The sequence below is a fragment of the Egretta garzetta genome, unplaced genomic scaffold, assembly GCF_000687185.1.
Source record: "Egretta garzetta isolate BGI_Z169 unplaced genomic scaffold, ASM68718v1 scaffold363, whole genome shotgun sequence".
Taxonomy (NCBI): Eukaryota; Metazoa; Chordata; class Aves; order Pelecaniformes; family Ardeidae; genus Egretta; species Egretta garzetta.
Window position 1 is genome coordinate 428,206 of NW_009259039.1, and position 25,617 is coordinate 453,822.

Below are 25,617 nucleotides of genomic sequence, written 5' to 3' on the forward strand. Positions count from 1 at the left end.
CACAGGGAGCAGGGTCAGCGCAGTGAACAGGAAACAGGGCTGTTGCTTAGCAAAATAAAAATCAAATTTGTCTGAATGGCGCTGGTGCATCCACAGGGGAGCAGGAGAGCAGAGAGGCTGGAGTCCAAAAAGACTTGGATTGGCCAGGGAACATCTTGAATGGTACAACCCTGTGACTGCAGCACTATAAACACAGGAATGAGGCAGAAGGAAGGAAACTTTGGGGCTTCTTGTCTGCTTCCTGGGAGAAACGGCAACAACAGCAGGTGGCCTGGAGACCTTGGAAGGAGACAAGCTGCACCCTACCTTCACTCTTGAACTCCTCTCCAGAGGAATCCACCTCTCTGGGGATCTCCCATGAAAATGTGGACTCCCTTCCTCCTGAGCTGCCTGCTCTACACCCTGGGGATAGTGGCACAACCGTAAGTGCCATTTAAAAATCTGGTGACTGGTAGTTGTGATGCTGAGGGAGGGCCCAGGATAGCAGGGAGAGAGTGTGGGACCCTGCGAGTCATCTCCTGGAAGGAATAGGGGTGGAGTGGTACGCAGCACGCCACAAGCCTTGTTATGAATAATGTGGATACCACTGCAGTACAAGAACTAGGTGAGGGCAGGCGGTGGGAACAAGAAGAGTGAGGGACTGCAGTCTGAGGCAAGCTGAAGGGAAAGGTGTAGGATAAACTGAAGGGCAAATGAAAAGGGTTGCAGAGCTGGGGATGATTAAGTGGGAACCAGTTTGCTGCCAAGGTAGTTGAAGGTAGCCATCTCAAAGCAAGAAGGGCAAATCCTTTTCTGTTGAGGGGCTGAACTGTTGTGTTTTCCACGTGCACTGGGAACGCCTAGGAATGGTTCCCTTTGCAGAAGCAGCGGTGGTCTCTACTGTATATGTTTCTCTGCACTACTGTGTCATCCTCCAAAACCATGTCCACACTAGTGTGACCTGAGATCACCTAAAAGTATTTCTCTTAACTATATACCTTCCATCACCCCTGTGGGATGTTCACATTCCTCTGTCCCTCTCACTCCAGCAGAGCAGCACCTCCTGCCTCGAGAGAGGTGGCAAACCCTCCTGTTTCCTCAGACCATAGAGTATTAGTGCCAAGAGCACACTCCCAGGATGTCATGTCTTGTTTTGCCACTGTAGGAGGTACCTGATCATTGTTCCAGCTGCACTGCCCTACCCCTCTTCCCAAAGGGTGTGCTTGGACCTCCGTGGGGTGGAGAAGCCTATTCGTGTGGCCTTAACTCTTGTGCACCCATCTGGCAACCTCAGCCTCTACCGCAAGGTCGTCCGGAACAACTGGATCTTTGAGTGCTCCAAATTTCAGGTCAGGATCATTCTTGGCAGGGACCTCTAGATGGCAGCTCCCAGCATGCTCTTTGGGCTCATGTCTCCTCTCACCAAAGAAACAGAGAATGAGGATGATGGGAGGAGAGAGGGCATGGAAAGGAGTGAATGCAAAGTCAGGGAGAGTGTTTAGTGGGATCTTGGTGTCTTTGCTCCCTGCCTTTGTCTGTCTGCATGGCACTGCTCCTGCTGGGTATCTGACAATCCACCTTGGTGGCACACTGAGGGAAGGCTGCCTGGCCAGGCACCAAAGGACTGAGGAGGATGGAGGCCTTTAAAAGCACCCAAATGGCAACTATACAACTCATTCTCTCCCCTGAGAAGGAAGCACTCTCACAGGGTGTTGTTTGTGAATCGCAATCCAGGAAGAGCCAGACTTTTCATCTCAGACAGCCTCCCATCATGTCTGCTTTCCTCCAAGCTTCTTTTTAAGAGCTGGAAAATGTGCTGGAGGCTAAGATAGACATGGGAGGGTGTGCACACAAGCTCAGCACAAGTCTTTCTGATCTGCCAAACTCACAAACCTTATTTTCTTGGTTTGCACTGGTGAATGAGTGGATTTCAGCCTCTGTGACCTGCACACTCTAGGAAACAGATTTCTCATCAACATAGACCTTTTCTTCCCTTGGGCTAAGTCTTCTCCATCTCATTCCATGCAGGCTCTAACAGTGGCCCTGTGAAGGGGCAGACACAATTTCTGTGCCAGAACAGGCTCCCTTTTCCTCTTGTCCAAGATCTGTCCCAAGTGCAAAGGCGTTGTCCCTTGTGCTTCCAGAGACACAGCCCTTGGCCACTGAGGGGACACCCTGTGCTGGCCTTCAGAGTAAGATGTAGAAGAGGCTGGCCTCAGTGGCAGCAGGAGAGAGGAGAAGAGCACTGTTCTGATGCCATCTTGTCTTCTCCTACTGCCTGCTAACCTGGTGACTCCTCTTTTGTGTCCCAGGTCCCCCAGCCTGCAGGCAGCCAGGAGGTGGGCACTGTCCACCTGCGCATCTCCAATGGCCACTACTTCAGTGTAAATGAAGAGAAGCAAGTCCTGATCCGCAGGGCTGGCACAGGCACCTTCATCCAGGTGGATAAACCTGTCTATAACCCGGGACAGACAGGTGAGCACTGCATGGAGCACCCTGACAGTTCCCATGCCTTGACCTGCCTGGACTTTGTTTCTAATTCCCTGTGAGTGGCATGCCAAGTTCTTCGTGCCATGCGGCCTCCATGGGAATGGAGGAGGAAGCTGTCTGCTGCCTTCTGGAGTGATGTATCTGTGTACCACTCTTTAGGGGTGGGAGGGGACTGGAAGGGTCGGTTTCACATGCTTTAGGAGCAGAGATGGCTTGGAATGGGGAGCAGACCTGAATGTGGCCTTTTCAGCCAGGGCCAGGTAGGACTGGTCTGCTCACACTGCAGGTGAGGAAGCGTAAGGGTAACTCTGGGTTTAGCCTGTGGCAAAGACCCTAAATTGTGAGGCTGGCTGCTGTGCTGCTGCCATGCATTTGGAGGGGAGAGGTGGTGAGCAGGGCTGAGCAAGGGGTGAGGAGGGCTGCAGGGCAGGTGTGGGGCTGCCGGTAGGGCTGTGTGGGGAGCTGTGATTTCGGGGTGAGGCAAGTGCAGGGCAAGCCCATTCCCAAATGCACTCCATCTCTCTAATGTGCTCTTCTCCATTTTCTCCCTTCAGTGAAATTCCGGATTGTAACATTGACTGAAGATTTTGCTCCTGTTAACAGAAAGGTAAAGCCTGTCTAAGTGGAGGCGAGGACGTCTGCGGGCTCCCTCCATCAGTCCTGCCTCCTTTGCCAGCCCCACACCATGGAGGCTGAGACAGACCCAGCTCCTGTGTGGCCAACACCAACCCTCTACAAAACTAAATTGGAACAGCAGCACCCGTTTACTGACGGCTGTGTTTTGCTCTCACAGGATGGCTGCTGGCTGGTGGGAGGGTTGGTGCTGCTGATGGTATTTGGGGAGTGTGCCACTGCTCCCTGCTAGCTGAGTTAGTACAGGGCAGCCTGGGAGCTGTGTGCACCTGCCCCCACCAAAAAACCAGGCAGTGCTTCTTGGGGACATCCATGGGCTGCTGGCCATAGGTACTATTATCAGACAAGTTGTGCATAGACTCGGCCAGACCCGAAGCTCCCCTCCCACAGCTCTGGAAAGCTCACTACTTTGTGGAGTGTGTTGCACCTGAAGGAGGGTCTGAAGCAAGCTGTGACGCATCTGCAAAATTTTAAGAAAAATTAAGTTGTATGAGAAAGGATACGCATGAAGTGATCATAAAAAAAGAAAAGAGAAAAAACAGTATAACAAAATTATACTGACTGGCTGCTGGCAGCAGCTCATTCTCCCCATGTCATGGGAGTGAGATGTTGCCAGAGACTTGCATATGTGCGAGCCAGGAAACTGCAAGGCTAGCATCTTTCTATGGTGAGTAATTACACCTGCAGCCAGCAGCTATAGCTATTTCACACTCCTCTGTCCTCAAGCAATTTGAGAAGAGCTAACAGGAATTCATGCCATGATGGGTAAATACTGAAGGGCACGTGGGAGCAGAGGGCTGAATCAAATACCTCTAGACTGAAATAAAGGGAGAGATCCTCCCCACTTCTTTATTGCTGACTTAATTTCCTCTTTTTTGGGCTATTGGTGAGGACCTAGGATCACACACTCCTTTCTCCTCCCAACAGAGAAGTCATATCTCTTATATTAGTTAGATAATAGAGTAAACAATGCATTTGCTTCCATGCCTACAATTGGTTTATGAAGGTATTTGACCATAAATGTTTGATGTCTACTTGTGAACATAAGTAAATTAGCATTATAACTGTTAATAATGCTGGGATGAAAATTCAAAAGAGGCATGTTTAACCAAAGCTGTTACAAAGCTTGAGTGCACTGCAGCATTAAAGCTATAATATACAGTTTGTAAATTAGATGGGGGTGCTGATCACCAGCATGTTTAGTTTTAGCGCTGACATTAGATTCAAGTTATGAAAATAGTTAATCTGCACATTTTTTGTTTGTTTCAGTGAAAACAAAACTGCCTATGGTAACTTGTATGAAAGCTTAGAATAATGAATAATGTGAACTACATGTGGCCTTCTGTTTACAGACCAGTTGCTTTCCCAAGGCCCTGTTCCTGCCTCCTTGTGCCTCATGCTCCCAAAATCACACATCCTTCACCACTACTGCCTCCTGGCTGATAGCTGCAGCAATATAAGAACAAACAGAGAATTAATAGGCCTAGTAGGGCTGAAGTATGTCCTTCTTTGCCCCTCCCTGTTACTGTCAGCAACAGTCAGCAGTAATTCTTATCTCCAAGCCTTACCTCCTAGGCCAGGGAAACGTGGGGTGTATTCTTCCTATAGGTGATGCAGTTTTGCTAATTCTTGGGATTTATGTTACAAAACTGATGCCTCTTAATATTTGTGAACTTAGGGTGATGGCATTTGTAAGTCTCTCTACTCTTCTCCTTTTTCTTATAGTAGATTCCAGCTTTCACAGTTGTAGAGTATCTATCAAATTGCATCTTAAAAATGAAGGGATCAAAAAGCAAATCCAAAGAATAGCACAGGTTTTTATGTTACACATTTTCCTTACTATTTCAAAGCCATTCTCCTGGTTTCGGTAGGATCAAGCTCTTGTATTGTAATATTTGGGCCTGGTGGTGGTGTCACAGCAGACGGGCTAGGTCGGGAAGATAAGTTTATATGCAGGTTGCCATGTCATGCCAGTTTCTGATACCGCTATCTCTTTGCTTTGCAGTACTCCATGGTGGAAGTCCAGGTGGGTGTTTCAGACTCCTCAGGTGTTATGAGAAAAGGTACTTCAGTATGGATAATGCCTAGGCCGCTGTCTTACTGAGTCAAGTTACTTTTCTTAGGGTCTGTGTATACACATGCACACGCAAACTCTGTCCACATGCTTCTTGTTGACAAGCATTGACCATCAAATGGTTCATCTTCCATCCATTTCTACATTCAGGAAAGCCAGCCAGGCTTTAGCTAACTCTTACGGTTCATCTTTATGTAAGACTGGGGAGTTTAAATGTCAGGACCTTTCATACCTCTTTTTCAATGGCAGTACAGAGCAGAGTAACTCTGGGTGGGTTCGGTTCTCTTCTGTTGGTGCTCCAGCACTCAGGTCACTTCAGCACCACCTGGGGAAAAACCAGCAGGAACCGGTGAAAGCCTCTGAAATGTCTGTGAATCCAGTGGGCTGGTGTTGCTGACGACTGCCTCTCCTTTACTTCCCTCGGACTGCAGGACCCAAACCAAAATCGCATTGGCCAGTGGCTGGACGTGAGCCCAAAACAGGGCATTGCAGATCTCTCTTTCCAGTTAGCTGCCAAACTCTCTCTGGGGACTTACACCATCAGTGTGATTAACCCAAAAGCGTCCAGTACCTTCAAGGTGGAGGAACATGGTAAGATGGAGTATGGAGAACAAAGAATGGGATGGAAAAAAAATTGCTTGATTCTGTCTGTATAAAATATACAGCCAAACATTGTAAACTAAGATTTACTGTCTGAGAGCTAGGATTAAACACAAATCTATAGAGTATAGAGTGGGCAATATCAGAAGTGAACACAAGGGAGATTGTGGTGGAGGTTACTGGAGAAGGTATCTGCTGACAACGAAGCTGATGCAGACTGAGAATACACTAAAGACCTCTGTGAGACTTTGTATGTTGGGGGAAAAAAGGGGACTCTCTCTTTGGTTTCCCTGTTTTTAGTTAGTCCTTGCTTTTACCTCATGAACATGTTCCTTCATGGGACTCCAGACTTACATGAACACACTCTTCCCTTTTGTGATCCCATGTCTGGGTAGTCTGTTGCCTTTGATGGAGTAACTCTGTGGTTTTTGTTCCAGGGTTGCAAAAGTTTGATGTTTTCTTTGAGGGACCAGCTCAGATTTATGCTTCAGATAAAACTTTCCTACTGCGTGTGTGTGGCAGGTAAGAAGGATGTTCAGGGAAAAGGGAAGAGCTCATCAAAACTGCTTCTCTCTCCTTCCATATATCTCTTATCTCTTGAATCCATCAAGGAGAAGTGGCTCAAGAAGGGCCAAACACAGTCATTCCTTTCAAAGAATCCCAAATAGTGAGACGGTCAAACTGATGGGTTCTTCCTTGGAGAAAGGCCCACGAGCCACACTTGGGAGAGACCACCCAGCTATAGGGAGATTTGCCCTAGGCAGGTGATAACCCTGCTCTGGAAGCTGTGTGTCCAGCCTTGAAAGACCTTATGTGGGCAAAACCACATATTTGATATGGGACTGGTCTGCTGGAGTAGAGGAGCAGGAACTGGTGTTTCTTTAGAAGGTTAAGCTCTTCCTTCTCACTTACATGCTGCTGAACTTGCTACCTTCTTAGGAGCAGCAGGTGGGTTTCTCTAGTTATGTAGTCATTAGCAAAAACTCCGTAGATGAGGGTATGGAGGCATGACCTCAGACAGTATAAGCACAAAGGAACGAGGAGAAAGGTCTGGAAAGCACTTTGTAGACAGATAAAGGGGGTGAGCTCATTTGTATTTGGGGCTGGGCTGCCTGGAGACTTTCGGTGTCTCTTTGCTGCTGGTCTGACATAATTTCTCATTGATTGGGACATTTAAAATTTGACCATATGAAGCTCTAGTAGAAAACAGTACAGCACTCTGCATCCCCAGGATGGGTCATAGATGTCTTCCTGTTACTGAAACCGTCAGGTGCCTTGTTCCAAAGGGAAAGCCAGAGAGGAGCCAAAGCAGGGAAAGGCAGCGAGGCAGACAGGGGAAATGTGTGCACTGACAAGGGCACATTTGTGCTGTACCTTGCAAAAAACCAACAGAGCAGCTCTGATGATGGAAACAAGAGTCCAGGTCATGAGATAAGCCCACAGTGAGGCAGGTCTGAGGTCAGTCTATAGGTCTGTTGCTGCCATACCATGCATTGCTGTTGCTGTCTGCAGGGACACAGGTTTCTGCTGCTTTCACACCTGAGCTTGGTGCTGCTCTGTGCGGTGTGGACACATCAGCTAAGGTCAGCTCTCTGTGTCTGCCTGCAATTCCAGGACAGCAAGCACCCAGAAGTGGGAAATCTTCAGAGAGTATGGGGCCTTTCCTGTCTGCGCTTTGTTTCTGCCTCTGTTGGACGCAGGACTGTGCTATTCCACTCCCCAAGTACACAATGTGCTCTGTTTTCATTCATGACTGCCTGCTTACCAGCTGCATAAAGGCCTTCATCAGAAAGGCCACCTGCATGGAGCAATGTGCTCAGCAAAACACACAGTGCTTCTGCTGGTCAGCTACTCTGGTGTCCTCCCTGCAGGTACAGCTACGGGAAGGCAGTGCAAGGGACCATGCGGGTGATTTTGTGCCAGAAGGCAAGGAGGCGTCCTCAAAATGCCAGCAAGGACATCTGTAGGGAATACAGTGGTCCGGTGAGTAGAATCCTGGAAGATACATGGGTAGTGAAGGAGCACCACACAGGACTAAGTGTCAAGGGCTGAGTGAACAGAATGAACTGCTATGTAGGGAAGGTTTGCCAACCTCTGTAATGTATATGTAGAAGTAATTGGTTTTATTCAGTTAATGCAATTATTGTTGCCCAGACCAGCTAAGAAGCCTTTACCCCCAGAAGTTCTTCTTTGTAACTTTGCTTAGTAATGCTAGGGACAAGAAAAGATGAATTTCACAGGAAGATTTAGAGTTCTTTTTTGTAAAGACATAACTTGCCAGAAATTGATGCAGTGTAAGAAACAGTAATTAATAGAGCTTTTGCAGGTGCAAAATTACCATATTAAGGTGAACCTATCCTGGAGCTGCACAAGGACACTAACTTGTGGTGGAGACCTGGTTAATTCCATAGCCAAATCACACAATGGCTTATATACTTTATCTTTTTATATATTTATATATTGCATATTTTTATATTTTCCTTATTACATCGTTCCATTCCTAACAAAGTATTTAATAGCTGGGCTCTTCCCTTGTACATATATGGTTGAAAACTTTTCATGCCTTATGATTTGTTATGGTAGTTGTAAACTTCCAGCTCTGCAAATGATTTGTTACTTTGAATTTTAATTTGATTCTGCAGTTCTTCTAGCTAGATCTATTAAAATACTCATATATTTACTCTGCAATCCATTTAGTGCAGTCCAGTTTTCTACTAAAGCTGGAAAGTTGCCAACGTTGTAACTTTGATAAAACTGTGATGCATGTTTTGTTTTATATTTCTACAATATGATTTACACATAAACATGTGTATAAAATAGAAAATACAGAATTTAACATGTGAACCATATCTATCTAAATATGAGTCTGCATTATTACTTGTTGCAGTCAACAGTTACAGCAGAACGACTAATACCTTGCACTTCTGACTCCTTCCCTCCTCCCCAGCCCCAAATAATACCTACTGCTTCCTATTGCAGACCATGAGCAAGGGGTGCTTCACCCCTTCTGTGAGCACATCAGTCTTCAACCTGGCTCCCAGTGAGCAAGACAGCAAGCTCTATGCAGCAGCCTCTCTCCTGGAGATAGACACAGGTATCCCAGGGCTCAGCAGAGAAGGTGCAGGGGCGAGAGGGACCATTTTGGGGGTGCGAGGGTCAGAGTGCCGGGACCTTCACAGGACACAGAGAGTGGTCCTGCCCGAGGAACTTGCTGTGCCCACAGAGATCTGCTCTGCCAGCAGCGGGAGGATGAGGTGTGTGGCTGGGAGCGTGGTCCATGAGGCCACAAAGGGGCTTGGAGACTTCTTAACTAGAGAAGGAGCTGCCACAGCAACAGCCTCTAAACCTTGAAGGGTTCTGGTGTCAGGAAAGAAGTTTGAAACACTCTGCTGGCAGGGGCTGGGAATAACAAAGTGAGATTAAACTAGGGTGCAGTAGTCACCCTCAATACTGATCCTGCTTCCCTTGTGCTCTGCGTTCCAACAGGGGTGCAGATCAACACCTCCAGCCAAATCCTCATCTCCAGGACAGCTGCAAGGGCAGTGTTTGAGACACCAAATGCTTATTACATCCCTGGAGTACCCTACAGGGGGAAGGTGATTTTTTCCCTTGCTTCTTCCCTCCTCATCATTTGCCAAGGAATTTAGTGTCTAGTAAATTTTGCTGACCCAAACCATTTTCTGTTCCTCAGAGTACTTTGCCTTGCAGTGTGTCACATTACTTGACAGTGTGGCTCCAGTCTCTGTATTTCAGATTCCCTGATGTGTTTACATCTCCAGCTTCTGCTGAGGGTGAAGTGATGCCTCAGCAGGGATGCTGGGATGCAAGGATGTCTCAGCTGTTGGCTAGGAGATGAGCTCCTCATGCTCTAGCCACACACACCTTCTGGAGCAGACAGGTTTTAATGACTCTCGGATAAGCTTTAGAGATGAGGGAAGTCTCCTGTCTTGGGGCCAGACTGAAGTTAAGGCCACCTACACAGGAGGCTCTATGTTTGTCAGGTTTTGGGTATGACACTGGAAGAAATATCTGACTTTGGCTTTTCTTGCCTCTCCCTGTTGTCACCAGATTAAGCTTCAGGATCACTATGGAAATGGTATGAAAAACAGAAAAGTTTATCTTGTGATAAGGTTCATGAGGCGCCGGTTTATCAAAACATACATCACAGATGGCAGTGGAATAGCATCGTTCAACCTGGACACAACGGCCTGGAACAGCTCATCAGTCTCTTTGGAGGTAAATCCCACCTCTGCATACAGGAAAGTGAGAATCCTTGACCTCTGCCAGTGCTCCCCCCTCCTGCCCTGCAGCCCGCTGCCAGCTCAGGCCTGGGCTCCCCACACAGCTCTGCCTGTGCAGAGCCAGCAGGAAGGCAGCACTTCCCAAAGCCGAGCTGATCACATCCTAACAAAACACTGAAGCATGGAACTCTTGATTTTTATGTATCTCTGGTCCCCTCCCAGGGAAGGTTCACACTGGAAGATCTCACGTACACACCTCGAAAAACTGACTTCAGTTACACAAACGCTTACCATCACCTGCAGCCCTTCCACATCACAACCAAGAGCTTCCTGGACATACATCCACTCACAGAAACACTGCCTTGTGGGCTGAAGCAGAATGTCCAGGTGACTTTCACGCTCAGTCGGGATGACCTGGGAGAAGACACCAGCCGTATAGGTTTTGCATATTATGTGAGTAAGGGTAGTATAGAACCTGGGGGGAAAGGCTGCATTGATGGGATCAGACTCCAATGAAATGTTGAGGCTGTAATTTAGATCATCCCTGGACGGATGACAGGAAAAAACTTGTTCTTAGAGAACTGGGTGAACAGTACACCTGGTAGAGCTCAGCCTGGCCACAGTGTGATCCTGGTATTTGGGCCCCAGTCACCTCCATGGGTGGGAGGAGGCTTCCATCTTTGCATCCCATCGCCCCCTTAGCCTCTACCAAGGCTGCAGTGGGAAGTGTCTTGTGCCGAGTCTGCTGTCAAACTCTTCTCCCTTTGAAACTGGATGGGGGATCACTTTTTCACTCTGATTATTAAGCAGCTGATCAGTGGAAATTGCTTTTGGTCTGGTCTGGAGACCTGCCTACTGGAGGGGAAATACCTTAGCTGTCTCTCACTTATCTCCAGTGAACCCACTATCCATCCATTGTCCTAACTGGACAGACCAGACCAGAATCTCACGTGTTAAGGCTGTTCCTCCCGCACTGTGATATCTGCAAATCTGCTGGAACCAAGGTGTGGGGTTGGATTGGACCCACAGTTTGTTTCTGAGGTTTCTTGGGAGAGCAAGATGCACATAGGTGAGTGTGACTGCACTGTGGTGGCAAACAGCAGTCTGCTCATCCATGTCCCTCCTCCCACAGGTCACTGGGAAGGCTGGAATTATTGTCAGGGGCCAGAGAAGTGTCCAGGTCGGGAAGCTGAACAGTAAGTCTGCGGCAGCTGGACAACAGGAAACACTTGCGCCTGGTGGGCTTCTAGATCGGACAGTGAGAGTTGCCAGAGTTTCTCCCAAACTGCCTGAATCTATAGGTCCTGGGTAGTCAGCGAACAGGACAGAGGGAGGCTGAAGAAGCAATCGTGTCAGCTGGAAGAGGCTGAAAAGACAGAACATGGGAAACTGTGATGGGAAGAGAGACTGGGAGGACCTGTGGGAAGATGGACAAGGACATGGACCTGTCGGAGCAAGTCCAGAGAAAGGCCACAAAGATAATCTGAGGGCTGGAGCACCTCTCCTAAGAGGACAGGCTGAGAGAGGACAGGTTCAGGTTGTTCAGCCTGGAGAAGAGAAGGGTCTGGCAACACCTTATAGCAGCCTTCCAGTACCTGAAGGGTGCCTACAAGAAAGCTGGAGAGGGACTTTTTACAGGGGCTTGTAGTGATACAAGGGCTAATGGCTTCGAACTGAAAGAGGGTAGGTTTAGATTAGATAAAAGGAAGAAATTCTTCATTATGAGGGTGGTGAAACACTGGAACAAGTTGCCCCATCTCTGGAAGTGTTCAAGGCCAGGCTGGATGGGTCTTGGAGCAACCTGGTCTAGTGGAAGGTGTCCCTGTCCATGGCAGGGGCGTTGGAACTAGATAATCTTTGAAGTCCCTTCCAACCCAAACCATTGATTCTATGATTCTGTGGGTCCAGAACATGCAGGGAGAGGGTAGCAGAGCAGCATGACGAATTGGTTTGATTATTAACTGTGGGATTATAAAGCAGAAAAAAGCAGGAAGGCAGAAGGAGATCTCAGTGGGGCTCTGATGAAAACACTTTGCCTTTCCTTACTCAGTGTTGAAGGGCTCCTTCTCCATCCCTTTGACCTTCACTGCTGACTTCACCCCATCACCTTCCTTAGTGGTGTACGCCATCTTCCCCAGTGGAGGGGTAACAGCTGACAGCATCCGTTTTGATGTTGCCTTGTGCTTTGAAAACCAGGTGAGACTCACTCCTGTGGCTGGGGGAGAGCTGACAAGCAGGAGTCAGCAGATCTGAGGGAAGGAGACCCTCAGATCCTTCACAGAGAGAACTGGGGAGGAGAGAGGTTGTCTGCAGCACAGTGCCAAGGGACCAGGAAAGCTTCAGCAGTGACTTCTGTTCATAGCAGTGGCTGAGCGGGGAAGACTCCAGTGGGTCTCCCTCTCTCTGTCTGTGCTGCCTGTCTGCCAGCCTTCTCACCCCTCTTTCTCACTTTTTCCTATTTGCTTTCCTGGTGTGTTGCTCAAGGTCAAGGTAGGATTCCCAGCTAAAGAAGCCCACTCAGGGTCAACAGTGCAGCTCCAACTGCAGGCAGCTCCTGGCTCCCTGTGTGCAGTGCAGGCAGTGGATGAAAATGTGTTCTTCATGAGCCCAGAGAGTGAGCTGACAAGCCAAATGGTGAGTGTCTGTGCAACCAGGCAAGAAGCCAGGACTTGTGGATGAGCTGGGGGAGGCAGGCAGGGGCTAATGGGTGAGGAGGTCTTTGTGTGGAGGAGAAAGCGGGGTCTGCCTGGGGAGATGGGCAGGAACAGGTATGTATGCTAGGGGAGGGTGGAGCAAAGCATCTGGATGTATCTGTTCCTTGTCCGATTCTTCCCTGCCTGTGAGTTTCCCTAGGTCTATGATTTGTTCCCTGCTGCCTACCGACATGGATACCCTGCCCAAGTAGATGAGCATTCAGATCACTGTGTTCATCCCCCGTCCACCTCACCTCTGCTGCGAGGGAAGCCACAGCATGCCTTTCAGCCTGACATCTTCAACCTCTTCCGGGTAATCACCTCATGACTTTTCCCAGAGCTGTTGAAATCACGAGCATCTGAGATATCTTTCTCCCCAGGCAGTCTGAGAAGGCCTTGCCTTCTCCAGACGGCCCCTGCTGTCTGTCCTGACCTAGCCGTGCTGTCTCAAGAGACATACAATCCCATCATGAGTATGAACACCTGTATTGCCCTCCACGGGCGCAGCAAGCAAGATGATGAGATCCTGGACCAGCAAAACCCAGCTTTTTGGGCTTGGGAATGAGGTCCTGGACTGTGTGCTGTTTGTCTACAGTATTAGAGAAAAGAGACAGAGAGTGATCCCAAGCATTGGACCACAGGTCGTTGACATGGCTTAGTTGTTAGCTTGCTTTCTGGCATGGTTTTGAGCTGTTCCCAGGCAGATCTCCTGGTGTCTTTAAGGCAGGTGTCCTCTAGAAAGGACTACCCTTAAGCAGCATGGGCACAAGACAGGCCTTGGACCTGGGGATCACACCCTGTCCTCTTTTATTTAGCAATAGAAACATATCCTAGGAGGCTCTTTCACAGCATAGGGACTTCTCTTGTGTTGGTGGAGGGGACCATGTCACAGCCCGAAGGGCTGAATGGGGGGTTTGCTCCCCTTCACACCTCTGTATGACTTCAGAGGGTGGATTTCATCCAACTATTCCCTCCAGCATGCGTGAGGGGACGGGGCAGGACGCTGATACCTCTCCTCTTGTGCCCTTGACACTGGAAATGCGTTGAGAGGATCAGGACATCCCAGTGTTCCCCAGAAGAGAGCTGGTGGTTTAGTGACTTCCTGAGAAAGAAGGCATCAGGGAGGCTGTACCATGTCTCCCTCAGCACCATGTCTGCTTGGGCCAGCGCTCTGGGCCAGCCAGGCACTGGCTGTCCTGGCCCCAATGGTTTTGAGAGTAATTTTGAAGAGCAGTGGCTGCTCTTCCTCACTCACAGATGCTTTTCTGCCTCCCCTACCCTCCTTCTTTTCCTAAACAGAGCATGGGGCTGAAAATCTTCTCAAACCTTGTAATCAAGAAGCCGTCTCAGTGCTTTCCTCGGGTGGATAGGAAGCCGACCATGGGTGAGCTGCACTTTCAGCCTAGCTGGGACATGAGGTGACCCAGATGGAAGAGCCCTCTGGGGTTTCCTGGTGGTAGATATTGACTCTCTGAGAAGTAACGGGTACTGCTGCCACAGGAGAGCTGCCTGGTCCACCAGCCTCAGCAGAAGTGACCCAGTCCCTGTAAAAAGGGCTTTGAAGAATGTCACTACCTGGATCTTCCCTGATATTAAAGAATGGCATTCCCTTTCCTGGCACAGACAAACCTAAGTGTGGGCCAGGATCTGTTTCCCAGTGACTACCCTCCAGGCTGTGCTGGGACCTGGCTTCTGTCCCCACCTGCGGATTCAGGGACAGTCGCTTCCTTCCTCTGTGTGTCAGTTTGCACTAGATAACCATACTAAGCTGGGTCACATGCCTGCTGAGATTTAAACCATAACTTGCAGAGGGCTGTGAGTTTTCTTCAGGCAAGCAAACAGTATTGTTGTTCACAGAATTACAAAGGTGTCAGTTAAAATGCCTCTCTGAAGGTCCCTAGTCTCTTTAGCACCAACTCTGGGTCAGGTCAGCAAGGGGCTTTGTCTAACCAAGTCTCGGAAAACTTGCAACCAGCCCACTACAAGTGGGTTCTCCTGTTACCACACTCTTTTCCCTTCCTATTTTCCCCTCTCCTACCAAATCAGCTCACTCCCTTGTGTTTTTCTCTGCCAGGCTCTTCCCACGTCTCTCTTACTGCTTCCTTTGCCTCTTGCCCCAGTGCTAGGCTGTCATTGGCAGGGTTCACCTCTCCCACTCTGGGGGGACTCCTTGTTCTTTCTTTCAGGGGGACCTTCTACAGAAGACCAGAGAATCACTAAGGAACAAACCCAATTTACAACCCATGGAAGACTTCACCACTATGTCCCTGAAACTTGGATCTGGAATCTGTTTTCTGTTGGGTAAGAGAAGCCAGACTTTACAAATGAACAGAAGGATGATCCCTTTGTTACTGAGTCTTGGCTGACTTGCATTTGTGCAAAAGTGCAGCCATAGGTGTAAAGAGAGGACTGCACAGCTCTTCCCTGCATTTGTAGTGCATCAAACTGAAGGACTAGTAAGCTTTGAGGTGCAGAACTGAAGTCTACGCAGGTTTAGAGAAGAGCAATACACTTCAAGACCAAACCGTCAAGTATTGCCTCTTTGCATATTGGGATACCCTCTACTAACTTCTCAATTTGGTGGGCGCACCAGCTAAATTTGTAGCCCTTGTTGCCAGGGTGCTTAGATTAAGACTAATGAATCAGCACTGAGGAGGATATGGCACTGCTGCTTTCCAGAACATCATGCAGTTGACTGACATCATGCTGTTGATTGACTGTACAGAGCTGGAATGCTCGGGCAGTGTCTTGCTCAGGAGAAGGGTATAAAGCCATTACTGATGGCATTAAAGCAGGGTTTATGGCTTTAGGGAACAAATTGCTGAGAGCTGCCTTGTTGTGAGCCACTGGAGCAGAAATCATTGGTAATACGGCAGAGGTTGATCTGAGCATGAGGACTTGAAAAGCCTTCCCTCACCCAGGGCTGTGAGCCCTCCCCAGTGCAGCGGAGTGGGATGAATTTCTTCATGCATCTTCATGCAAGTGCTCTTTTTCTTCTCAGCTCCAACGGCAGCAGGAGTGTCCCAGTCACAGCACCTACTGCTGCTGCAGAGTGGAAAGTCAAGGCATTCTGCTTGGCTGGGAGGGGATTTGGCCTTGCCCCAACCATGAGCCTCAGAACGGTCCAGCCCTTCTTTGTGGATGTGACGCCGCCATATTCTGTCATCCGAGGAGAGACCTTCATGCTGCAAGCTACTGTCTTCAACTACCTGCAGCAGTGCATACAGGTGTGTGCTGTTGCCACAGGTAACACTGTGTGGGACAGACCTACTATGCTCTCCAGTTTTACAGCATGTTGTGCCAAGCCATCTCTGCTGAGCTGCCCAGTCACTCGCCTGCATCTGTCATTGCCTCAGATCCACGTGGCCTTGGCTAAATCCTCAGACTTCCAGGTGGAGCCATGCCGAACCTGCAGGGACAAGGAGTGTCTGTGTGCAGAGGAGTCCAAGACCTTCACATGGAATGTGACAGCAGTCCAGCTGGGTACGGCAGCAAAAATGGGAGCAGTGATGGGGAACCCTAAAACTGAAGTGAGAGGAAGCGGGAAGTCCAGAGAAGCTGGCAGAGCCTCCCCTCCTCTGGATCCTGAACTTTGCTCTTGTTCATATTCAAGCACGCATTCCATTGTGTCTGCTTTCTTTCTCTCTTCTTAGACAGGCTCATCAGAGAGGGCAGGAACTGAATGGGTGGCATGGAGAACTCTTGAAGAGAGGGCTGTGGGACCAGCTGGGGAGGAGGGGGCTGCATGGATGTGGGTGGGGGAACCTTGTATTGCTGGTGCTGTGCTTCATATGCAGTGGGAAGGGGACACTGGGGTCCAAGGGGCTGCTGCACTTTCTGTTGTTAGTCATATGTAGTGCACTTTGCTGGTAGGCATTACCTAGTTCCCTCATGCTTAGGGTGTCTGAACAAGCCATCAGTACTGGCTGGCTCACCTTTACTGGCCAAACTGCTGAGGCTATGAAGACCAGCCACCTGAAGCATCTCAGATCACTATCAGTTAAGCAAGTAGACTCCATTTGGTCACAGGTATAAGAAATAGGCTCTGTTCAATTTGTTTGCTAGGGACTCTGAATATCACAGTGAGGACAGAGGTACTGGACACCTCACCACGGTGTGGGGGCAGGAAGCCCTTGCCAGCTACCACGAGGCGGAGGCATACCCTGGTCAAACACTTGCTAGTCCGGGTCAGTATTAGAGCAGGCTCACTTCTCTCTCTGAGTATCCCTGCCCCTTGGGGAAGGGAGGCTGTGATGGGCTAAATGGTTTTCTCTCCTCATTTTTTGACCAGCATTAGCCTACCAAGGCTGTGGCTCAGTTTGCTTTGTTCCCCCCAGGACCTAGCCAAGCCTATTCCCTTCCTGCGGTACTCTTTCTTGAGCTGCATTTGTACACCATGTCCATGTTTCTCCCTGTACCTTTCCCTGCTCAATCACCCATTGTACATGAGCTTTTGTATATGCTCACTGACCAGAAAGCCCCATCCCTCAGGTTTGCTATTGCTCTCTTGAGCAGTGAAGCAGGCAGCTTCAGTGAAGTCCTGCCAAAGGTGAGGAGGATGGAGTCCCTGACAGCCTGGGAACTAACCACCTGAACTTGCACTGAAATTTTGCTGCTGTTTGGGAATTCTGTGTGTAATCTTGTTTCTTCTGTCCCATGTTCATGTTCCTGCCCTGGCAGCCAGAAGGTGTGTTAGTGGAGAAGTCTTACGGCTCCCTTCTGTGCCCGAGAGGAGGTATGTGGACAGCCTGAATGGGTCCTGCAGCCTGAAATAACTAGACCTGAAAGTAGGACTAAACTGTGGGAGGTCTGATGAAAGAATGTTTTCAAATGATTGTTCACATAGGAAATTTCACTTCCTGTTAGACAGGAAAGAACAAGAAATATTACTTTGACGTGTGTTGTCCTACTGAATTTGCCACTGTCTATAGGTGGCAAAATCCTGCTCTGTAGTCTTCTTCCCTTCCTGCAGTCTCCAGCTCCAACCCTCCCCCCGTCCCTGAAGCAATGCCAGTCTCTCCTGGATGACCCCCTTCCAAGCGATGACCACCTGTGATTCTCATGAAGCTTGTGAAGTGTAGTGAATTGAGTCGTGAAGCCTGGTGAGCCCTCAGCCCAGCCAGCAGCTCTCATGTCTCTTTTAATCTGAAAGTTTTCCAGACAATGGAGCTGGCTGGGACGCACTGTAGGAGCAGTCTGTGTGAGCGGGATGTAGGCAGTGTCCCACTCATCTGTGTCAGTCTTGTCCCTCTGGTTAGATGCACTTGGATTGAATTTTCGTGCTACACCTTTACCCTGTTGTTATCAGGAAACATGGCTGAAGAACCTGTGTCCCTTCACCTCCCTGACAATGCAGTAAAGGGGTCTGCCAGGGCCTTCATTTCCATCTCGGGTAAGTGATTTCTATTGTGGGCTCACTGACTGCTGTTACAGATGAGCAAGGCTTAACCCAGTGATGGTGTCAGGGGATCCATTTGGTGTGATGCTGCTCAAAAGAGAAGATGCTGTATTTCTATTCTCTGCAAGGTTTGCCAACACCAGGCTTTCAGATTTTTGGATTAGCACTTTGGTTTTCATGAGAAAAGTAATCTGCAGAGAAGAATAATCCTTATTTTTCTAGCTGGGACGTTGGAGCAGAGCCGTTATTTTTACTGGGACTTTGGGAACTTGGCTAGTTCTCTGTAGATCAAATCATCAAAGCTCATAACCATCTTGTCTTCCTGTTAAGTTTTACTGCTACAACAGAAGCTCTTGGAGAGAAGAACTCCTTCTCAGCATTTCTAAGTTGAAAAAGAACACTTTGAAGAGGCTACTGGGACCAGACATACCTACCATTCAGTACACTTCTATGCACTGTGCTCGTTTGCCCCTATGCCAGAATTGGTATGAAGCCAGGCCTGGCATAAGTAGCCATGAATATTATACAACAGATCTCCAAAGGAGGAAACTGAATACAAGGCTTTTCTGGCTGGCTGGAGGACATATGGACACCTTCACACCGTCTGACTAGCACCCCTGCTGGCTTACTGACATTTTGATGCTTGACATATGGCCAAGTAGAACAGGCCTGGCTGAAGACCAGAAACATCTCAACCTTTTCCTAAGTGCTTTTATAGTTGTCTGTATGACACACACTGAGCAACTGCAGCTCTGCTCATAGCCTTTTACAAATAGTACTTGTTACGCTTGGAGCCCTTCGGACTGCAAAAGTGATAAGGAAAAATTCCTCAGGGACTCCATAGCGTGGCCACCCTGCATCACGATGCCACTCTCCATGCTGCACTCGGTTGTTTACTCCTCTTTCCTCCTTGCTCCAGTGTTTTCCTCCTGTGCTGAGATAAAGCACTGTTATCCCCTGCCTGGCTGAGAAGCACCTCAAATCATACTTACACTTGCTTTCTTTCTTACACCCTTGCATAGGTGACCTCATGGGGATGGCACTGCAGAACCTGGACCACCTGGTGCAGATGCCCCATGGCTGTGGGGAGCAGAACATGGTGCTGTTTGCCCCCATTGTCTATGTGCTGCAGTACCTGGAGAAGACAAGGCAGCTGACCCCTGAGATCAAGGAGAGGGCAACAGGATTCCTGCGCAATGGCAAGTACAACAGACCCACCTTGCTCCTCTGCCTCCCCCTGTGTCCAACAGTTCTTGCCCTTGCACTCATTCTGTCAATGTTGGCTCCTCTGTGTTACTGTGCTCCCCAGGGTACCAGATGCAGCTTCTTTACAGGCACCGAGATGGGTCCTACAGTGTCTTTGGGCAGCAGGATGGGGAAGGGAACACTTGGTAAGCACTGCAAATATCCCTCACTCCTGGTTTTTCCTGTCTGGGCCAGAGCAGCTAATGTGCCTGGGAAAGCTGATAAGATGTGTGTTTCTTCTTTTGGATGGGAACCCCAGGAGCTCTCTGAGGCAGAGCAGCAGAGTTTCTGGGACAGTGGAACAACAAAGATGTGGTCTCAGGGGGTGAGAGGTCCCTTTTTGTTTCTGTGGCCCTGCTGTTGCCCCACAGGCAACACCAGGTACTAGCTGGTGGTATCCCAGTAGCCAAGATGGGTACCTACTGCCTGGAGGTAAATCAGGGAAGATTATTGTAATAAACAATCATCTCCCTAGGGAAGGCGTTGCTTGGGAGAGTTTGGAAGAGCTGCAATGGCCCAGCTTGACCCTGTGGTGGCTGGGCTGGGAGAAATGGAGAAAGGAAGGGAGGAAGAAAATGGGGAATTCAAGATTGTCTCTAGGTATTGGAGGAGATGAAGTGCAATGGGTAAAAGTAGAAGGGGTAAGGGGTTTTTCACCTATGAAACGACTGGGTGAAGTAGTAGTGCAAGTGGTACATTTGTGGAGCCGGGCTGAGGGAGAGGAGCCACTTGGGTCCTGTGGACCATTTCCACATTTAGCTTGCCTTTCTGTATGGAAATGACTCTTTTTTGGCACCCCACTATGTCAGTGTTAACTTCAGGGACATGCACTAGGAGGCCTTTGACTTTCTCTTTGGGTTTTTTTTGTGTTTCTCTTTCTCTCACAACTCATCTTCTTCCTAGGCTGACAGCTTTTGTAGTCAAGGCTTTTGGCCAAGCCAGAAAATACATCTATGTAGATGACAAGAACATCCAGGATGCCCTACGCTGGCTAGAGCAAAACCAGCTCCCCAGTGGCTGCTTTGCCACCAAAGGGAGCCTCTTTCACTCCTCCTTAAAGGTAAATGAGGGCCAAGCCAGGCAGCACAGCTGGGGAATGGCTGGACAGATGTCATGACAACAAAACATTGTGGGATCCCAAAGGATCCTGGAAAATCACTCCTGCAACCCACCAACCAGCCTTAAAGAGAGCAGGGTATGGGGCGGGGAACATGAAAGGAATGCTTTTCCTTCCGGGGAGTCACTTGGAGAGTGAAAGGAGCATTCCCTTCGCAGGGCAGTGGGGATGATGAAATCTCCCTGGGGGCATACGTCGCTGCCGCACTGCTGGAGCTGGGTCAGCCGCTGAAGGTGAGTACGCCCCCGCTCCCTCCTGCTCTCCTGTATGCTCCCACGCCTGGGCACCGCTATGGGGTATGTCAGCTCGTAGTTCTGGCTGCCATTCTCCAGGCCAGGAACAGGTGGGAGGGAGCTGATGTTTGGTCAAATTGTGAAGTCGTTCCTCAAAAGAGACAGTACTGTAAAACTGGCATGGTGTAATAGTGTTTGGTGGCTATGGCTCCCAGTGCGCACTGGGGCCACACTGCCTGTTTTCTCAACAGACTGTGTAATTTAATGAGTTTCTCTGGAGCTACATCAGGAAGACATAGTCTGGCTCCCTGGAAGGAGCTCCCCTGCCCCCTGTTTTGCCCCTGTCCGAGTTTGACATGTGTCTCTCCTCCCAATGCAGGGCAAGCTGATGCAGACTACCCTCCGCTGTCTGCAGCAGGCAGTTCACAATGTCACCAACATCTACACAGAAGCCGTGCTGGCCTATGCCTTTGCCCTGGCTGGGGACTATGAGACAACCCAGGAGCTGCTGTACAAACTGGAGGAGCAGGCCATCAAATCAGGTGCTGACTGCTGGTTGGGGTAATGCTTCTTGTTCACCTGCTAGCATCTGGAGTAACGTATGCCCAGCTACAGCTGTTAAAAATGCCATAGGGTTTTGTACATATTCCTTGCATTTGTGCAGTAACTGCACTGAAAACACAGTAAGTTATTTCACAAGCTGTGAAGGTGATTTATCAGAAAGAGTTTCCTCAGCCTGGAGGATTTCAAGATCCTTTTGATGGAGGAGGTAGGAATCTGTGAGCTAAGCCCTGGAGAATAAAGTGAAGACAGTGATCCTGGCCTGAGTACAGGGAATGAGCTGAAGGAGCCCTGAAAGCACTCTGGGTTTTTTTCCCCTGTGAACCCCCAGTTATGTCCTCTCCACATAGCCTGCATGCTCCTTTCCCTTCTGCAGGAGGACAAATCCACTGGAGCCCCAAGCCAACCTCTCCAGCTTCCACGGACTTCTGGCCCGGTACTCAGTCAGTGGACATAGAGCTGACGGCCTACGTGCTCCTGGCGTACCTCTCTAAGCCAAGGGTGCATGCAGGCGACATGACGACAGCAGCGGGTATTGTGGCGTGGCTGACCCGGCAGCAGAACGCCTACGGGGGCTTTGCCTCCACCCAGGTAACAAGTAGCTCCCTGTGGACTGACACGCTTTTGCACCCGAGGGTGGCAGGGCGAGTCCTTCTGGTGTCTGCCTGCTCCAAGTCAGCTTCATGAGAGCTGATGGTCTCAGAGGTGTGACTGTCTTTCCCTCTCTAGGACACAGTTGTTGCCTTGCAAGCCTTAGCAAAATACGCAGCAAGGACGTTCAGCGCATCAGGCCAGGCGCTCGTGAGAGTGAAGTCCCAGAGGGGCTTTGGGAAGGCGTTCCAAGTCAGCCGCCAGAAGCGGCTGCTGGTGCAGCAGGCGGCACTGACGGAGGTCCCGGGGGAGTTCCTGGTGCAGGTCCATGGCAGCAGCTGCGTCTTCGCTCAGGTGAGGTGGCGGGGCGAGGGGGGGAGAGAGGAGAAGTGGAGGACTCTGCCTCTTCTCCCTGCATGAGGTCATGCCTGGCCCGTCTTTTCCCCTCCTGGCCCTTTCCCTGCAGACAGTGCTGAGGTACCATGAGCCTCCCCCGCGGGCTGCGGTCACCTTCACTCTGCGTGTCAACACAGAGCTGACCAACTGTAGCCAGGGCAATGCGCGTGTCCTCACCGTCCGCATCCTTGCCAGGTGACCCCAAGGGTTGTTTCCTCCTCCAGCAAGACCCGCTGTGCTTGGGGACAGCAGCCAGGAAAACCTCAGGGCTGCAATGGAGGCACTTGGGGCTGATGGGACAGAGGGTGAATTTGGTGGATGGAAGGGGAGGGGAAGGAAGGTGCAGGCTACCTCCTGCGAGAGGGAGCAGTGGCTGCCATGTCCCCAGTCCTGGATGGGCTACATGGCTCAGGGTCCTGCACACAGGGTATGGGGGCGGGGGGAAGAGGGGCTTGGGAGGGCTCTGTTCTCACGTCAGACCCTCTGACTGTTTCTTCTTCTTCAGCTACATTGGGAGCAGAGTCACATCCAACATGGTGATCGTGGAGGTCTCCCTGCTGTCTGGATTTGTCCTGGCTCCCAGATCCAGGATGTTGGTAAGGGCTTTGGAATAAGAACTGTTCATTTCAGGCTGTGAGGTAACTAAATTACCAGGGGCCCTTTGTTGTTGTAGTTGAACCAAACCCTCTCATTTCCATACAGGGCCCACAAGGGTTGGCTGCAGGAGATCAGAGGTGCTTAATTTTCTCCCACTGACACAGTTCTGCCTTGGGCCAGGAACAAAATGTGCTGCTGAGTGTGCTAAACACCAGGATTTGTTTGACAGAAATTCTAAGACAAGATTTCTTAGAGAGACTCTAGGTCTAGCCAAAAAGATTTTTTTTTTTTCTGATTAAGCCATAAAACTGAAAGATGAATTATTTGCACAGCCCCTAGGCAGATTGTTCAGAGCAGTTTAGCAGTCAGTGAGATGATGTAACCAGAATCTTTACTGGTGCCTGCACCTGTTTGCTGACCAATGCATCAGTCCTATGTGCTATCCACACGGCCTTTTGTCCCCAGAGTGGGAGATTCTTCTAACTGAGAAGAGACAGCATCCTTCATCCCCAAATTCACACAAGGCATGCCCAGGAGAGACTACCAAAGATACAACCCTTATGTGTGAGAAAGGCACAGTTCCACACAGAGTCGAGCTCCACATCATCCCTTCTGTACAACAGTGTGTCCCTCAGGCCAGGAAGCCCTAAGGAAAGTGCTTGCAAATTTCCTTGTGTTATTGTTTCCTATGCCAGCTGGAGCGCAGAACCATCGTTAAGAAAATAGAAGTAAAAGCCGATGTCATCTACATTTATCTGGAGAAGGTAAGTGGGAACAAAAGCATTTGGTTTGGCAGAGTGGGAGCAAGAGGCTAGTGGACAAGGAGCTGTATGAGAAGCCCAAGGCTGAGCTAGGCATGGGGAAAGAGCACTGGCAGAACTGGGCAGAGGAAGCTTGCCCAATTTCATTGTCATTGGGTTAGCATTCCTCACACTCCATTTCTAAAATCCAGAATCTCTAGTGGATTAGAGAGATTTAGTGCAGGAAAACATTCAAGCTAGGGAAGATGAAGATGCAGTGACTTCTTTCTCCCCTTGCTTGCTAACTTCTTCCCACCTCCACAAGCTCAACGATGAATCTCAGACTTTCATTCTGCACCTGGAACAAGTAATTCAGATGAAGAACCTGAAACCGGCCAGCATCAAAGTCTATGATTACTACCAGCCAGGTGGGTTGCAAATTCCCTCCTACTCTGGGGTTGGAAACTGGGTTCCTAGTTCTCTGGCTGGGAAAAGATGTGCACACAGAAGAGTGCACATCTGTGTGCATGCATGTGTGTGTAATCAGCGTCCTCATTTCCTTTTGCAGAGGAACGAGCCTTGGCTGACTACAGTGCTGTCTGTAGTTGAGGTAGGCAGCAAATCCCTGTGTGGCAAAAACAGTGGCATCGGGAAAGGCTGGGTCTTGAGTGGGAGAGAGGGAATGTAAGGATTCAAAGACGGGAAGGAGGATGGTGATCAGTGGGGAGCATATATCCAGCTGGAAAGAGGAACTGGCAGTTGCCTATGGCTAGGTATGTGGAGCCAGGGAGGCTCTGGTGGAAGGTGGAGATAGGGACAGCTTCTCTCAAAATGAGGGTGAGGAAGGAATGGCTGAGCATCACATGGAGTGGGAATGCAGAGCTATAGCGGCCCGTGCTAACAAGGACCCTCAGACCTGGACATGGCTCTATTCCCTCCACCCCCCACTATATTAATCGCAGGGTAGGAAAGGGGGGGATTCAGGGATCCAAAGGACCAAGCTGAAGCTGGGAAGATGTAATATTTTGTCTCGTGGGGTGACATAGCCAGCTGCCAGAAGGGAGATGGCTTGTTAGCAGTAGCCTGAGCCAGGACAGGTCTGGAGAAGTCCCTTCTGGAAAGAATAAGACAGAATCTTGACATGGTACATGGTGCATCCTGACACCATCCCACAGAGAGAGTGCTGCCTAGGAATCTGCCTAGAGAGCCACCTCCACTACTAGCCAAAACAAGGCACCTTCCACAGCCTGATGATAGCCACGGAGGCACTGGATCATGCCTTCCTTTTTTGTCTTACCTTCTGTCCCCACAATAGCACATGGTTCCTCAGAAAGGGGTGGAGGAGCTCCCAAATTTGTGATAAAGGAAAGGAAAGAAATTGCCACACCACAACTCCTGCCTTTGCCCAATATTTCAGGTTGGGCACTGAATGGAAGGAAGTGCCCCAGCTGGGACACAGCCCACATTAAAGTTGAGCCCATGTGGTCCTGCACCTGAGTGGATGGACTGAGGGATCACAACCATCCAGCAGTTGTGCCTGCACTGTGAGGGCTGGGGTTGGGGGGTGTGTGTGGGGGAGGGTTTCACATATCTGGTATGCATCTGTGAAGAAGAATTAAAGTAAACATGACCCCTTACCTTGCTGCCATTGTGCCAGTTGTTGATGAACTACGGGCTTAGCCCATGAAGGTACCATTTCTGTTATTGCCAATGTACAAGCCTTCTAGATCCTCTGTTGCTCTCTCCTCATGCTTCCCGTGGTATCTCCTAATGCTTCCTGCAATAGGAATCAGGCATCTTTGGAGTACAAGATGCTACTGAACATGCTGTGACAGCTGTGTTTCCTGTGTCCTTCCTGCAAGCTCCTGTGCCAACAGCTCTTTGAAGTAGTCTCCAGGTAGTAATGCAATGCAATGAAGCTCTAGCCCCTCACATCCCCCCTCAGCAGTACATCCTTGCTCTTGATAAAGGTCTCTAAATGCAACTGTTGGCCAAAGGAACTGTTGAACATATTCCAGCCCTCCCTTGC

General features: G+C 49.6%; 1 protein-coding gene across 1 annotated transcript; it reads left to right on the forward strand.

Moving 5' to 3' along the window:
* The first annotated feature begins 363 nt into the window (after nucleotides 1-363).
* On the forward strand, nucleotides 364-24,197 carry LOC104122772 (alpha-2-macroglobulin-like protein 1). Its single transcript, XM_035890510.1, has 34 exons — nucleotides 364-422; nucleotides 1,145-1,328; nucleotides 2,292-2,454; nucleotides 3,024-3,076; nucleotides 5,108-5,128; nucleotides 5,608-5,767; nucleotides 6,214-6,298; nucleotides 7,648-7,759; nucleotides 8,756-8,870; nucleotides 9,263-9,372; nucleotides 9,845-10,012; nucleotides 11,150-11,255; nucleotides 12,068-12,213; nucleotides 12,502-12,651; nucleotides 12,871-13,023; nucleotides 14,010-14,094; nucleotides 14,897-15,011; nucleotides 15,712-15,937; nucleotides 16,067-16,193; nucleotides 16,776-16,897; nucleotides 17,391-17,445; nucleotides 18,019-18,102; nucleotides 19,131-19,307; nucleotides 19,418-19,499; nucleotides 20,257-20,413; nucleotides 20,629-20,703; nucleotides 21,083-21,245; nucleotides 21,641-21,855; nucleotides 21,994-22,209; nucleotides 22,322-22,446; nucleotides 22,757-22,847; nucleotides 23,544-23,612; nucleotides 23,914-24,016; nucleotides 24,157-24,197. Exons 1-34 carry the CDS (start codon nucleotides 364-366, stop codon nucleotides 24,195-24,197), a joined length of 4,113 nt encoding a protein of 1,370 aa, XP_035746403.1.
* Nucleotides 24,198-25,617: the final 1,420 nt, after the last annotated feature.

Coding starts and splice junctions, on each gene's coding strand:
- LOC104122772 (XM_035890510.1), top strand. CDS start 364: ATGTGGACTCCCTTCCTCCTGAGCTGCCTGCTCTACACCCTGGGGATA. Junction 16,898..17,390: donor TCAAACACTTGCTAGTCCGG/GTCAGTATTAGA, acceptor CTGCCCTGGCAG/CCAGAAGGTGTGTTAGTGGA. Junction 22,447..22,756: donor ACCGTCCGCATCCTTGCCAG/GTGACCCCAAGG, acceptor CTTCTTCTTCAG/CTACATTGGGAGCAGAGTCA.